General features: G+C 40.0%; 1 protein-coding gene across 2 annotated transcripts in view; it reads right to left on the reverse strand.

Annotated features, from left to right (window-relative positions):
• LOC115265295 (uncharacterized) overlaps positions 1 to 13,967 on the reverse strand; it is a 326,298-nt gene that overhangs the window by 266,406 nt on the left and 45,925 nt on the right. For both annotated transcript variants that reach the window (XM_029869785.2, XM_029869786.2), the window contains exon 2: positions 11,847 to 13,344. In XM_029869785.2, the coding sequence (XP_029725645.1) occupies positions 11,847 to 12,744 (898 nt within the window). In that variant the 5' untranslated portion in view covers positions 12,745 to 13,344. The remainder of the gene's footprint in view (positions 1 to 11,846; positions 13,345 to 13,967) is intronic.

Below are 13,967 nucleotides of genomic sequence, written 5' to 3' on the forward strand. Positions count from 1 at the left end.
TGCGCCAAATCAACTGAAATCAACCATTCAATCGGCGACGATCGTGCGCCTCTGCTGGGGACCGGTTCTCATCGACGACCTCAATTTGCATCGAATCATCATCAAATCAAACGACATTACACCGTCGTCGTCGGAGTGCATATTCATTACAAATTAAATCGAGAGAAAAAATAAAGATGTTCAGTTTGAAAGTAATTGGAAGTCAACGGACAAATTGGCGGCGGATGGAAATGTACCCCGAGAGCTCACCTTTCGAATGTACTGGATGGTCTTTCATGCACAGTAAGAGGCACATGAAGCGCACTTTATGCGCTCGTTTGTTGGTCTGCGGAAAAGTGCAGAATTAAGAAAGAGTCATCAACCTGCTGCACAAACAGGTCGTTCCGTGGAGCTGTACCCATGATAAAACGGAGAAAAGTTTACGTTGCGTGCGAAAACAAGTTCATAAATCAAAATTTGTTGGATTGGGTTAGTAAGTGTAAGCAATCAGAATCCAAGGATGGCGAGCGATTTATGAGCAATCTACTAATGATGGTGTAATTGGTTATGGGTTCTCCTGTGGATGATATATGTACCGAGTGTCTTCTTCATAAAGGTATAGATTTTTCATAATATTTTTTCAAAACTTTCTTTTTGCATCCATAGCTTAGTCTATTATTAGCACCACTCCTACGTTTATTAACGGATGTTGATAAATCCTGTACATTAATTTTGCATGAGTATATCGTGTGACAGGCACGAAGATACTCTATTTGCCCGAGAAAGTCAAGAAAGTTTCCATTACGAAAAGGTCACGAACCGACCACGAATCGAACCTACAGCATGATCTTGCTATATACCCGCGCACTTACCACTTGAGCTATATATTGTCAATCTGTACTAAATCGTACGCTGATTTAAAAAAAAAGCGAAGAGATGGTGGCGAACATACTGGCGCAATCATGTGTCGCACACTATAAACAGTTACATAGCATCCCCGCATATCGTTTCAATTCATGCCTTCTTTCACTTTAGCAATCACACTCTCTTCGTGCTGCATGGGTAAACTCACATTAACTTTTAACATCGGCAGATGACTCTTCGTGATATTGATTTTTGTTGGGACAGTCTATTTAGTATTCTGAGTTCCTTGAAGGTTCATCAATGAGTACATCAACAATTTAAGATTCTGTCAATCTGAAATGTCGAATGATTTTTGAGTGCCACTGTAACTAAGCCCTGTTGAGGACACTCCACTTGGAGGAGGTCCATAAAATCTCTCCTGCGATATGACATCTCCAAGAATGACGGTAAATAATAAGTGGTTTCTCTACGATAATAATGGGCCCAAAGTGGGGGGACGATGCCACTCTCGCGTGTAATAAACTTGGCAAATAAACATTGCTGCCTGCTACAGGTTAAACTGCAGTAGAGTGTAGAGGCAGAAGAATCATCAAGATGACGATAGAGTCCACCCTTCCACAACTTACGACGATCCCTCGCGTATGTTATTTTTCACATGTGAGAGCATTCGCGTGGCTCATCGTCATCGTCATCGTCGTCGTCGTCTTCATCGTCCGCCCTGTAGTTGGATTTAATTCGCTGCACAATATGCGTCGCGCGCTTTACAGCCTGCTGTCAGTCGTTGCACTTCGTACGCTGCACATGCAAGTGGCTCCGATGCACTGCACACCAACACCAGCACACACCTCCCATTTCTTTTCACGCAAAATTTCAAAATGAACACGCCAAAGAAAGGGGGAAATATCGGCACGCGGCCGTAAAGACGCGACACACGGCCATTCTCCTTCCTGTCAACCACTACTGGCACTGCACTGTAGCAGAGAAGAGAAGGGCATCTTAGAACAAACCGACCACACGAAAAGTGATAAATTTTTGGCGTGAGAAATCGACTCGATTTGTTTTGTTTCCGCCCATTTCGTTTCCATCGTGTATAAACGTCAAAACAACAGCATGGCTCAAAGTATATTGATTACTTTCAGGTAGAGTCAAAATTAATGAATAGATGACGTCATATCGATGATTAATTCTCTTATTTTTCGAAATTGTGTTTCATTGAGAGCGTATCAATTTTTGTTTAGACCACTATTGCATTAACATGGTAGACGTTCCAAAGATGTTGTTTGCAATTTAAAGCATAATGATTGTGTTTTACCAATTTTTCTTAATTATCATAAAGATATTATACATATTCCCACCACTATTGTATCGCGTACTCTATTTACGGTTTTAAGAGATAAGCTACTTTGACTGTGTCCCCGAAATACATTCTAGGTAAACACAATCTTTTTGCGAAACAGTTTTGGAGTTGGTTTACCTGCCTTCGAAATACTTTGCTCTTTCGTGTCAACACAGTTGAAATTTTCCGTGTAAAAAGTGTGGTTTCAACCGCTAGGTGTCGCGACCAACAGCATGAAATATTTATCAATTTCTGACCCCGGAGAGGGCCTTCTCTTCTCTGACTGTAGGTACTGCTTGGCGATGTGGCAGGTTACACGAGGTTGGAACCGTCAGCGAGAAGCGAACACTTGAAGTGCACGCCAAAAACCAAAAACGATAAAATCGAGAAAAAAAAAGAAAGGGAAACAGGAAGGTGGCAATGGCTGGCGCACCGGGGCGGTGATGGTCAAGCGAAATAATTAAAATCATAAAAAAGTGTAAACCACGATTCCGGCTCTGGTGGTGGCGACGTAATGTCCTCCTGCCCGCACCGTACGGATAGGGTCAACGTTGTACGCGGTGTGGGCCGGTTTCTTGATGCTGACTTCACCACATTCACTATGTAGACTTTACAGGTTGCGGACCTTTATCTCAGTTTTTTATTGGTGGGTGGATAGTAGTAACTGTATCATGAAGATGGCTTGAACAGCTGTAAAATCAGAACACCGATTGCTCCAGACTATTCTGTCTACAGTATTCTGTCTACTGTGGCAACCTTATTTCCTGAACTTCTTTACAGACGGTCCGAAGAGGTTTCAGGGGGTTTTTGGAGAGGGAGTAAAGTTTCAGAAGATTTTCGCAGGGTTCCTTAGACGCTACAGGAGTGTTTTCAATATTTCAGGAAGTTTCAGAGAAGTTTTGGCGAGTTTCGGAGGTATTTTCGGGAGCTTAGGATGGTATCAAATACGTTGCAGAGAGCCTGAGGGAGTTTAAGGGGGTTTTCGGTGGTATTTCATTAAGCTTTAAAGGTAAGTAAAAGAAAATCGGGTTAAGTACTGTTCCCTTTAATTCCAGTAAGAGTTTGCATCCTTTGACAGATACGACCTTACCTCAACTGTAAAGTCGTTTTCAGTGTCTCGTAGTTGACTCGACTAAATGATTTTCTGCGAATTTCAGAGGCGATACAGAAGCGTTTTTAGAGGTTTCAGAGGTTCTCATGTACGTTACAAAGGACCCGAGACGGTTTTGGGGGTATCCGGAATCATCTCAGGAGTGTTACAGGAGGGGATTTAAAGGGGCCTTTGAGGTTCGAAGTATGATAAAAGAAGGTTGAAAGGGGCCTACAGTTTTTTGGAAATGCGTTTTGGATCACTTTTCTCATGTGAACTCCTAGTGGATTTCTGAGGCGTTTAAAGCGTTTCATAAACGCTAGGGTGGATTTTAGTCTAGGAAAACTAACTGAATTGGCTACGAGTAATTGTTCGTGGGGTGGCCAGGCTTTTGTCACGAGAAAATAAGCATCATGTTGTAGATCATTCCGTTCCGATATGACTCTGCAGCCATATAGGTACTGTTTGCGCTGATGGTGGGTACACAATCATCATCATCATCATCATCAGTTCAGTACTTTTACAATTTTCCTATTTTTTTAGCTGATTTCTGTAACTTTCTCTATTTCTCAGTTACAGTCACCATTAACACGAATCGTTACTTTCAAGAGCCATGCTGATCGATTTATCCGCTAGAGGAGTTCTTGCAGAGTTTTCTTTCATTTATTGCATCACGGTTCCTTCTGGTCAAATTTCTTGTGAGCTTTCTTTAGCGAGATTGTTTTCTGCTGTTCAAAATACTCGGTGGAATTTCCAAAGGAATTCCACAAATTTATTCAAAAATTCCTACAGAAACCAAATGTAAACGTCTAAAGGAATTCTTACGGGTGTTCAAACGGTTATTCCTATGGGAGTTCCGGATTTTAACGGAAATTTCTGCGAGAATACCTCCGGGCATTCCAAGAGGAATTCCACCTGAAATTCCAGAACAAATTTCTTCGGAATTCCAAGGAGATCCGGGAATACCAAGGCAAATTCTTCCAGGAAATTTAAGGGAAAAATCAAAAGACATTTCTCCGGTAAAGCAAAAAGGAATTTCAAGTGAAATTCTACCAGAGATAGCAAGGGAAACTCCTCCGAGTATTCCATGGAAAAGTCTTCCGGGAATTCCAAGCAAAATTGCTCTGGGACTTCCAAGGGATATTCCTTTGGCAATTCCAAGCGAAATCCAAAAGAACATTCCTAGAGAAATTATAAGCAGAATTCCTCCAGGAATTCCAAGGGAGAATTTCTCCGAGAATTTCTACAAATTTTTATACGGGGATTTCTCCTGGAATTCCTAGGAGAATTCTTTAAGAAATTCCTACACAAAGTCCTCCGGGAGTTCCTACACCAAGTCCTCTGGGAATTTTAACGAGAATTCCTACGAGAGTTCCTCCGAGAATTCCTAAGAAAGTAATTCCATGGAGAAATTCCTTCAAAAATTCTTGCGAAGATTTCTCCTGGAATTTCTATGAGAAATCTATCGAGAATTCCTTCGAGAACTTCTCCAGGAATTCCTACTAGAAAAAACTCGAGAATTTCTACGGGAATTTCTATAAAAATCGTCCGGAGATTCCTACGAGAGTTCCAAGAGTAATTCCTCTAGAAAATGCCCTTAAAATCTTTACGGGGATTTCTTTTAAAATTCCCACGAGAATTCTCCCGGGAATTCTTACAAGAATTACTCCAAGAATTCCTACGAGAATGCCAACGGAAATTCCTCCAAAAATTCATTAAGGGATTTTTCCTGGAATTCCTACGAGAATCCCATCGAGAATTCCTCCAGAAAACCCTCCGGAAATCCCTGGGGAATTCCCGAAGGAATCCCTGGGGGAATTCCCAAGAGGTATCCCGTGAAGAATTCCTAAACGGAATTCTTAAATCCCTGGGGAAAATTTCTAAATCTCTGGGGGGATTTTATAATTCCTGAAGAATCGCTGAGTAAATTTCCTCCGGAAATTCCAAGGAAAAGAGGTATTCCAAGAGAAATTTTTCCGGAAATTTAATGGAAAATTCCTCCAGAAATTCCAGAGGAAATTCCTTCAAGAATTCCAAGGGAAACTCTTCCAGAAATTGCAAGCGTTATTCCTCCGGGAGCTCTAAGGGAAATTTCCTATGGGAATTTCTCCTGATATTCCAAAGAGAACTCCTAAACGAAATCCTCCAGGAGCTCTTACACGAAGTCCTCTGGGAATACCTCTGGAAATTTCTATGAGAATAATTCCAAAGGTAATTCCAAAGGAAATACCTCCAAAAATTTGTACGAGCATTTCTCCTGGAATTCCTATGAGAATTCTAGTTGGAATTCCTAAGAGAATTTTTCGAGGAATCCCTACGAGTATACACCCGAGAATTTCTCTGGGAATTTCGTTGGGGATTCCTTCGGAAATTCCAAGGGTAATTCCTCCAGGAATAAAATAATAATTCCTACGATAATTCCCCCGATAATTTGTACGAAAATAACTCCGGAAATTTCGAAAAAAAAACAATGCAAAGAATCACCTAGTCCACTCTGACTTAACGCCGTCCATTCTTTCTAAATCTTTCACGTTTCGTGGTCTTGCTTCGTTGGCTTCCTCGGGTAGTGTCAACAAACGCAAATGTCAATAACGAGACCCATCAACACATCTGCGTTAGTTATGAAAAGTTGGTGATTTTACTCTAGAATGTCATTATTTCTGCAAAATTTGTGAAGTTTTATAAGTTTGGACGTAAAACTATGTTTACACAGATAAAAATAATTAGATTTACACGTCATGTAAACTTCATTTTAGTCATGTAAACTTAGTGTTATGATGGTTTACATGATATATCATGTAAATTTGTGTTATATGTCATGTAAACTCTCAGAGTCATGCTGAATTACATGACATATAATGGAAGTTTACATGATATTTCATGAACTTTACATGATATGTCATGTAAACTTCTGTGATATCCTACGCTCCAATTATGTGCATCATATGTCACAGAATTTTACACTCTTTTTTCGATCTGTGTAGAATCAATTTAAAAAAATGTTACTGATTTTCAAATGGCGATATTTAATAATTTATTGCATGGAAGTCACTTTTTATCTAGTGAAACGCAATTTAATAATGTGAGAGCTAAACTTCTTAAAAAAGTTTGCTAAATAGTTATGTGCCCATACAAATCTGCGCATTTTTCATAACTATTCTCTGGGATTCATAACTTTTTGTTGCTTTTTTCGTTTTCTCACTAATACATGAATAATAGTTGGAGTATCTTACCTTGGTATTTAGATACGGTGGGGGTAGTGTGACTCAAATTGAATGGTATGGTTCACGCGCCCGTGGTAAATGTACCAGATAATTCATTACTGTCGGTAGGTTTCAGGTTTAACCCAAATTACGAGATACGTTTAAAGACATTTCGTTTGGGATCTGGGCAAACTACCAGTGGAATTGTGGAAATTATCGTGTGATCCTGCTAAGGATGCAATTCATTCTACGCGGTTGGTAAAATACTACTGGGTCAAATAAGGTATTTAGTTTGATTGAATTCATAATATGAATAAGCGTATGTTGAGATGCGAACTTATATATGACTTATTTGTGAAGTTCCCTCAGTAGCACCTTCTAGGATTCCTACCGGAATTCTTTTAGGAATACCTTCGGGGATATATTCTGGGGTTCCCTCAGGCATTCTACCTGGGATTTTTCCAGGAATTTCTTTCTCGATTTATCCAGAAGATTTAACAAGATTTCTCAGGGATTATTTCTCAGCAATTATTTCCCGGATTCTTCCAGAAATTTCTTCCGGGAGTTTCTCCCGGAAATTCTCCAGGAATTCTTTACAAGGTTCATCCAGGAAATCCCTTCGGGATCCTTGCAGATACTGCTTCCGAGAAGTTCCTCCTAACAATGCTCCGGGAATTCCGTCATGAAGGTGTTCCTGTCCCTGCTGAGATTCCACAGGGAGTTCCTTTAGGAGTTATTTCTTTTGAGATCCTGAGGCCTCCTTCAGGAGTTTGTTCACGGGTTATTTTCGGAGTTCCATCTGGAATTCCGTATTTTCTTCTGAGATTCCTCCATGAGCTCTGCTAAAGATTCATTCAGAAGTTCACTCATAGGTTTTTCTCGGATATTTTTTGGATTCCATTTTCTACTAAATTCAGGAGTTGCTTCTCATTCACCCAGAAGTTGCTTCAATGATTGACTAGTTTTTTTTCTGAGAATCCTACAGAAGATCTTTTTGGTATTTCTTTTTATATTCTTCTAGGAATTCCTTCTTGATTTCTGTTTGACTTCTCGTAGATATCTTGCCGGAATTACTCCTGGAACTTTTTGCTGGAACTCTCCAGGATCTCTTTATAGGATTCCTCAAGGAATTCTTTAATGGGTTTCTCCCATAGTGCTTTCTGGAATTCCTCGAGGTTTTTCTCCTGAGATTACTCACAATTTATTCCAAGATTGTTTAAGGAGATTTTTCCTAGTATACTTTAGCAATTAACCCCGAGATTTCTTAAGGGATACTTCCCAGGGTTCCATTCGCAATTCATTCGGGGTTTGTCCAGGAATTCCATTTGAAAATCCTTCAGGACTTCTTCTGAGATTTCTCAAGGAATTCGCACTGGGATTCATCCAAGATATCCTTAAGGGTGTTGGATCAGCTGTTTCTCGTCGGTTATTTTGGATTGTTGACGACACACTCCCCTCTGCTCTTTGATTTTTGATTTGAGCGATGCGTACGCACAGTTTAGGTTGCTGGTATCACTCCGATGGTTGACAGTGTTGGAAGTGGTCGAGATGTGACACATAACACTTGCAGAGCCTGTTTCCTATGTGTTGTATCGACGTTGGAGGAGTTTCTGATATTGTTTTAGTGTTTGTTTCACTTCTGCTGCTTTTCCCTTGCGTTAAATACAATATCGGAAGTGTCGCGCTGTGTAGAGTACCAGGTGTACAGCGCGCTACTTCTGACATTGTGAAATTGAGCAGCGGAAGTAAAACAAAAAATGTCGCTAATTCGGTTTTGAACTGAAAACATAATACGTCCGACGATGCGGTCGAACACTGATCGAAGAAAGAGGAAGGGTCGTAGCCTGCTTCTCGTCATCAGCTGTCAATTCTGAAATTCAGTTTTTTCATTCACAAATTTATTATTATTTCTTGTAGATGTTTTTATTTATGGAATACCGAAAGGAATTACTACAGAAGTTCCTCATGTTCCACTATGAATTTCTTACAAAATGCATTCAGGATTTCCTTAAGGAATTTCTCCAATTTTCAAACAAGAATTCGTTCAGCAAATTTGTAAGAAATTCCTTCCTGGTAACTTTTGGTTTTCCTTATATAATTGGACTGAATCCTAAGACAGCTGTGACTGTTCATACTTAGTAGATTACCATTTCCCAGACATTCCACTAAAAGTCCCATTAAACATGGCAAATATTTGGCCAACAAATGACCAACGCAACGTGAATCATAGCAACTTTGAACGAATGTCAGATTTCAATGACAAATATTTGTCATAAAGACAAACAGTCTAACGGCACCTTAAGAAAAACTTCATGGAATTACACAGAATTGCAATGAAAGCACAGAGAACAGACATCCAAGTCTAATCTGAATTTTGCGTAAGGAATAGTTCATCGGCAACACAAGTGGCAATTGCGTGGCGCTGCAATCGGTTAGTTTCTCATACGAATGTAATTCATAACTTGAAATGTTTCAATTCACTACTGACTGTGGCAATATGGTGTTCGGCGGCGCTCATGTTTTCATCATGTAGGGTAATTTGCCAATTGTTGCACGGCTAAAAATTTGACTATTGTTGCACACTCCATGCTTTTCTTATGGGGTGTGCAATAATTGGCGAATTTTTAGCCGTGCAACAATTGGCAAATTACCCTATAAGTTTGCATCCTTACTCAAGTAAGGATTCCAATTCTTACACAACTTTTTGAATGAAATTTGCTCTAGCCTGGAAGCCTGTTCTCTGTGCTAAAAGTATCAACAACTATTCCCTTCGAGGAATGCATCAGAAATTTTGAGCACATTTCTTTCAAGATTGTGTAAAAAGTTCATCTAGTGATAATAAGAAAGAAATCGTAAAATAATTATTCCGGGGGCTCCATTGGCGTAGCTAGCTTTTTCTTTTTTCTTACTCACTCTCCCAAACAAACACGAGAAAGATCGAGATGCAAAAGGGGGCCTGTGCCCTCTCTTTCATCCTTCTCAATCCAAGCTAGCTACGCCAATGGGGAACTCCATCAGCAAGCCCTAAAAAGACTTACCATAAGGAATTCTGGTCTTGAAGTTTTTACAGGTTTTCAGTGTCCCCTATCCGTAAGAAAATCAACTGAAATCCCGTAAAAACATATAACATGAAACAGTCGAAAGTTCTCAAATCCAGACGTTCCTGTAGAAAATATCTCTTTAAGTTCCAAAACTATTTTTTTTTTCAAACATTGTCCAAGGATTTTAACTATTTTTTTTCAATTTTATGAACATGTTAAAGATAGTAACATTTCTAATAATATTTAATAAAATTGAAAATACTTGTTTGTCTAGAATCTGAATTTGATGAACTGCTTCAAATGATGTTGATGTAGGTTGGCATCTGCAAAACATAAATACTCTTCGTTGTCTTGCATCCTACTAAAATAAGAATGAGTCGTAAGAATGAACATTGGAAAGCATATTGTTATTTAATGTATTACATTGATTAACAGCTTCAATATTGGCTTGAATGCTTTTTAGTTGTGATAATTTGATTACCTTGTTCAGATTGCGGTATGAGCAAAGCATTGAGAGTATGCGAGGGCTGAAAGTCTCTCAAATAAAGATAAATCAATCAATCAATGAGAATATGCGACATTCACGATCAAATTTCATAAAATTCCCAAAAACTGCGACCAACTTTTTAGGACTCGCGAAATCTGCGACTCAGAAGGTAAAACCACGATAAATCCGTGGAAGATAAAAGAGAAATAGCGGTAAGCGTAAAGTGGATAGCATCGTTAATAACGAATTCCGACTGAATCTTCAAAAATAAGATTTTTAAATATCTAAATAGGTTAAAGCCGAAGAGCCTCTAGAACTCTTAGATCTCTTATGAAAATATGTTCTCTGCTACTATTTGGAACAACTACTCATAATCTTTCGAAATTAAACTGTGTTTGCCTAGGAAAATGTAAATTGAAAAATATTACAGACTTATCTATTTTCCCACAAAGTTTAAGTTTTGTTTTATTTAGTATGCAAGGCATACGCTATGCATTTTCTTTACATGGCTTCATAATAATTCCATAAATTTAAATAAATATAATCGTCATCATATACATTTCGTTTATTTCTCTAGTCGTTGTTCAGGTAACTCCGGACGCTTCCAGAGAATTTGACCAAACACGGTACAAAAACATCATGAAATGAAAATTTTCACCGCCAGTAGGTCATTCTCACTGGCCGCTAGAGCAAACCATTTATCAGTCCAACTTTTCCTCGCATCCTGCCCATGTAAGTGTCATAATTTGTCCCATCCATCTTGTTTTCAATTACTTATTTAGCCATCTCATTAGCCATTCCCCTGTAATCATAAACTGCAAAGTGCAAACATAACATACACCGTGTGACTGCTGCACTAGTAGTAGGGGAGACTGGGGAGACTTGATCCCTTTTTCTTAATTTGCCTGTAACTTTAAGAAAAACACAAAACTAGATCTATTTTTCGTGCAGAATGGCAGGTAAACATCTATTGCAAGTTTATACACAACAGAAGGATTTAAAATTATTGTTAAAGTTTTCAAAACTGTGTTTTTATGGAGGCATGTCTTATGAAGCATTTTTCAAAAATGGGTCACAATTGATCCCCCTTTGAGCACATGGTTAATTTAAAGGGAAAATAACTCCAGAAGCTTCCTATTCATTTTATTTTCAAGTTTTCTTGTATTTTTCATGAATACGGTGTATTTGAAATTACAAGATTTCCTTCAATTGTTAAGGATATGCCGTATTTTGAAAATGGGGAGACTTGATCCCCCTTTTAATGTTGTGTAATAAAATAATAATTATTTGACACGTTTTATCATTGATTATACTAGAATTCCGGGTAAATAGAGGCTTCCAAATAGAATTTTATTTTTCACATGTATAATGTGTGTGTAATCCTCAAGGGATCAAGTCTCCCCATGTCACTGTTGTATACACTAAGCTACATTAATTGCAATATTTATATAACAGCTTGATTTGGATAAATACGTTTGATAGTATTTTATTTATACTATGTGCTGTGAAATTTTGACACGATTTGATTCAATTTTCACAAAGTTATTGAGATTTTTCGGAATCGCCTAAAAGATTTCTGAAGGACTGAAAACAAACCATCAGCCATTAAAAATAATGCAATACACAATTAAAATGAATTGTTGCCAAATCTTTGTCGTCTGTCCAGATGTTGTTTTGGAAAAAATATGCTAGAAGAAAACTGCTTTTGATTCCGAAAAAATATGGGGGGAACAAGTCTCCCCAGGGATCAAGTCTCCTCAGTCTCCCCTACTGGTAGGTGTGTGCATTGCATATAAACAAACATGTAATGAGATACAGAGAGTCCGAGCCGAGCCGGGAAAATTACCTTCCGAGTAATCAATAACGCCAATTAGCACCATAATCACCAGCACCAACTTTACATCGATGCCACCGAAGATACCGCCAAGCGTTGGCGACGATGACGACGACCAAGATCGGTGACAACTCCGCGCAGGCCGCTGCTGCTGCCATCCCCTTCGGACACCATCACTGCAATCACTACTGCTTTTACAATCACTGCTGCCACCCCTCCGCACTGCACTGGGATTACAATTTTCTTCTTTTTCTTCTTCATCTTCTTGTAGCACACGGTTGGCAACACTGCTACTGCTGGTGGTGCCACTCGGTTGATGTTGGTGGGAATTCTGGGCTTTGCAGCTCTTCTGCTGCGGTCGCAGCTGTGACAAGCGGTAGATCGATGATTTGGCGGGAATGGAAACTAGAAGGGAGGAAACCAAGGACGGGAGGGTTTGGAACCAGCGCCGCCACATCCAGACACACTTTGGCCGTCGACGTCCGCGACGACGACCCCGAGGTCTACTTTGGGGACTGCCGCTAGTGCTGCTGTTGTTGTTGTCTTCTTGATGTCGCTGCTGTTTCTGTTGAACTTGTTGTACTAGGTCGTCACCACCGGGACCACTTATGCTAATGCTACTGTCGCTGCCACGTCCAAGCGGATTCTCCAGCAAGACAGGCGCTTGGCTGCGGGGATTCAGGCTGTTCAGGCGATAAATTGGCTCGATCGACGCGTTATTTCGGGCATCGAGCGCCACACACTTTACATAATTTATGCCGTTGTCTAATTTTAGCCCAACCGCGACTGACGACGGAACGCTCATTTTCACAGGTCGCAACTTGGCAAATCGGCGGCAACATCTTCTCGACCCCCCGCTGCTGCTGTGCTCCAGTTTTTCGCACTCGGCAGCACCCACTCCGTTTCTCATTCAAATCTTCAGGCGCGCGTGCGACGAGTTAACCGGAGAGGACCCTAACCAACAATCCGCTGAACCGGAACCGTTTGATCTGCACCGCGCACTACCGACGAACGAATTCTTCGCAACTTTCCTTCGCCGATTTTCTCTCTTTCATAACAACCGACCCGACTGGAAGAATAATAAACTAAGCGCCTTCATCGAACCACGTGAGTTATTTCAAGTCCTCGTGCGCATAAAGTTACGTTGATTCGCCGTTCCAACCATTTGAAATCATCATCATTCTTCATCGGCGCAAGAAGAATTGAGGAGCAGACTGAGATTTTCCCAACCAACAGCAAGGGTAAATACGCGCAGTTACGTGAATTATGGCTGCTGTCCGGATGGGAAACTGTGTTTGCGTTTCCTCTTTCCGAGAGATCGGAATGCAAAGGAATAACAATCGCTTGTCGCTGCGCACCGTTTCGTCACGTGAACCGTCGAGAAGCGGTTTGACGGTTGGGCTCCGATGAGTTTCGCACAAACTTTGCACCGAAGGTTGTGAGTTTATTAGCGTTTTTGGTAAATGGAATCAGATGATTACTGATCTATGGTGGTTTGACGTTGTAATATCTGGAATGGGATAATAAAAGGAAATAGACACGGTTAGCAATCTTCTATATGAAATATATTGTAATGTATGTGCATTGTAGATGAGATCACGCCGAACACATGAGAGATTTCGATTTGTTTGCTATAAGTTCCTATTCGGTTTCACAGTTTATGACAATTAAAAAAAAAACATGTGAAAATTGAGATTTTTGGAAGTCACCGCGGTATGCCTTGCAGAATAATAACAGTAATGTTACGTAGAATTGACCTGAAGTCTTACACAAAAAAGCTTGTGTAAATTTGTTTGACATGACATATTTCTACGTTCATTACTGTTTCAATCATGTTACTGTGTATCGTTCTCATAGTCCTCTGCAATTCTCCGACGACAGCAAGCAGGATTCCGTGCCTGACGACCCTGTGTGGACCATATTGTCACGCTCCGTATCATTCTGGAGCAAATCAATGAATTCCAAGAGTCTCTCTACCTGGTGTTTACCGATTACGAAAAAGCTTTCGAACGACTCAATTACGAAATTATGTGGAGAGCCCTTAGGTGCAAGGGTGTCTCTGAGAAAATCATGAGGCCGAAATCATGTCAAGCACAATACAGGGCATTTTCGTGCAGAGTACTGCACAACGGT

Source organism: Aedes albopictus, chromosome 2, assembly GCF_035046485.1.
Source record: "Aedes albopictus strain Foshan chromosome 2, AalbF5, whole genome shotgun sequence".
Classification (NCBI taxonomy): domain Eukaryota; kingdom Metazoa; phylum Arthropoda; class Insecta; order Diptera; family Culicidae; genus Aedes; species Aedes albopictus.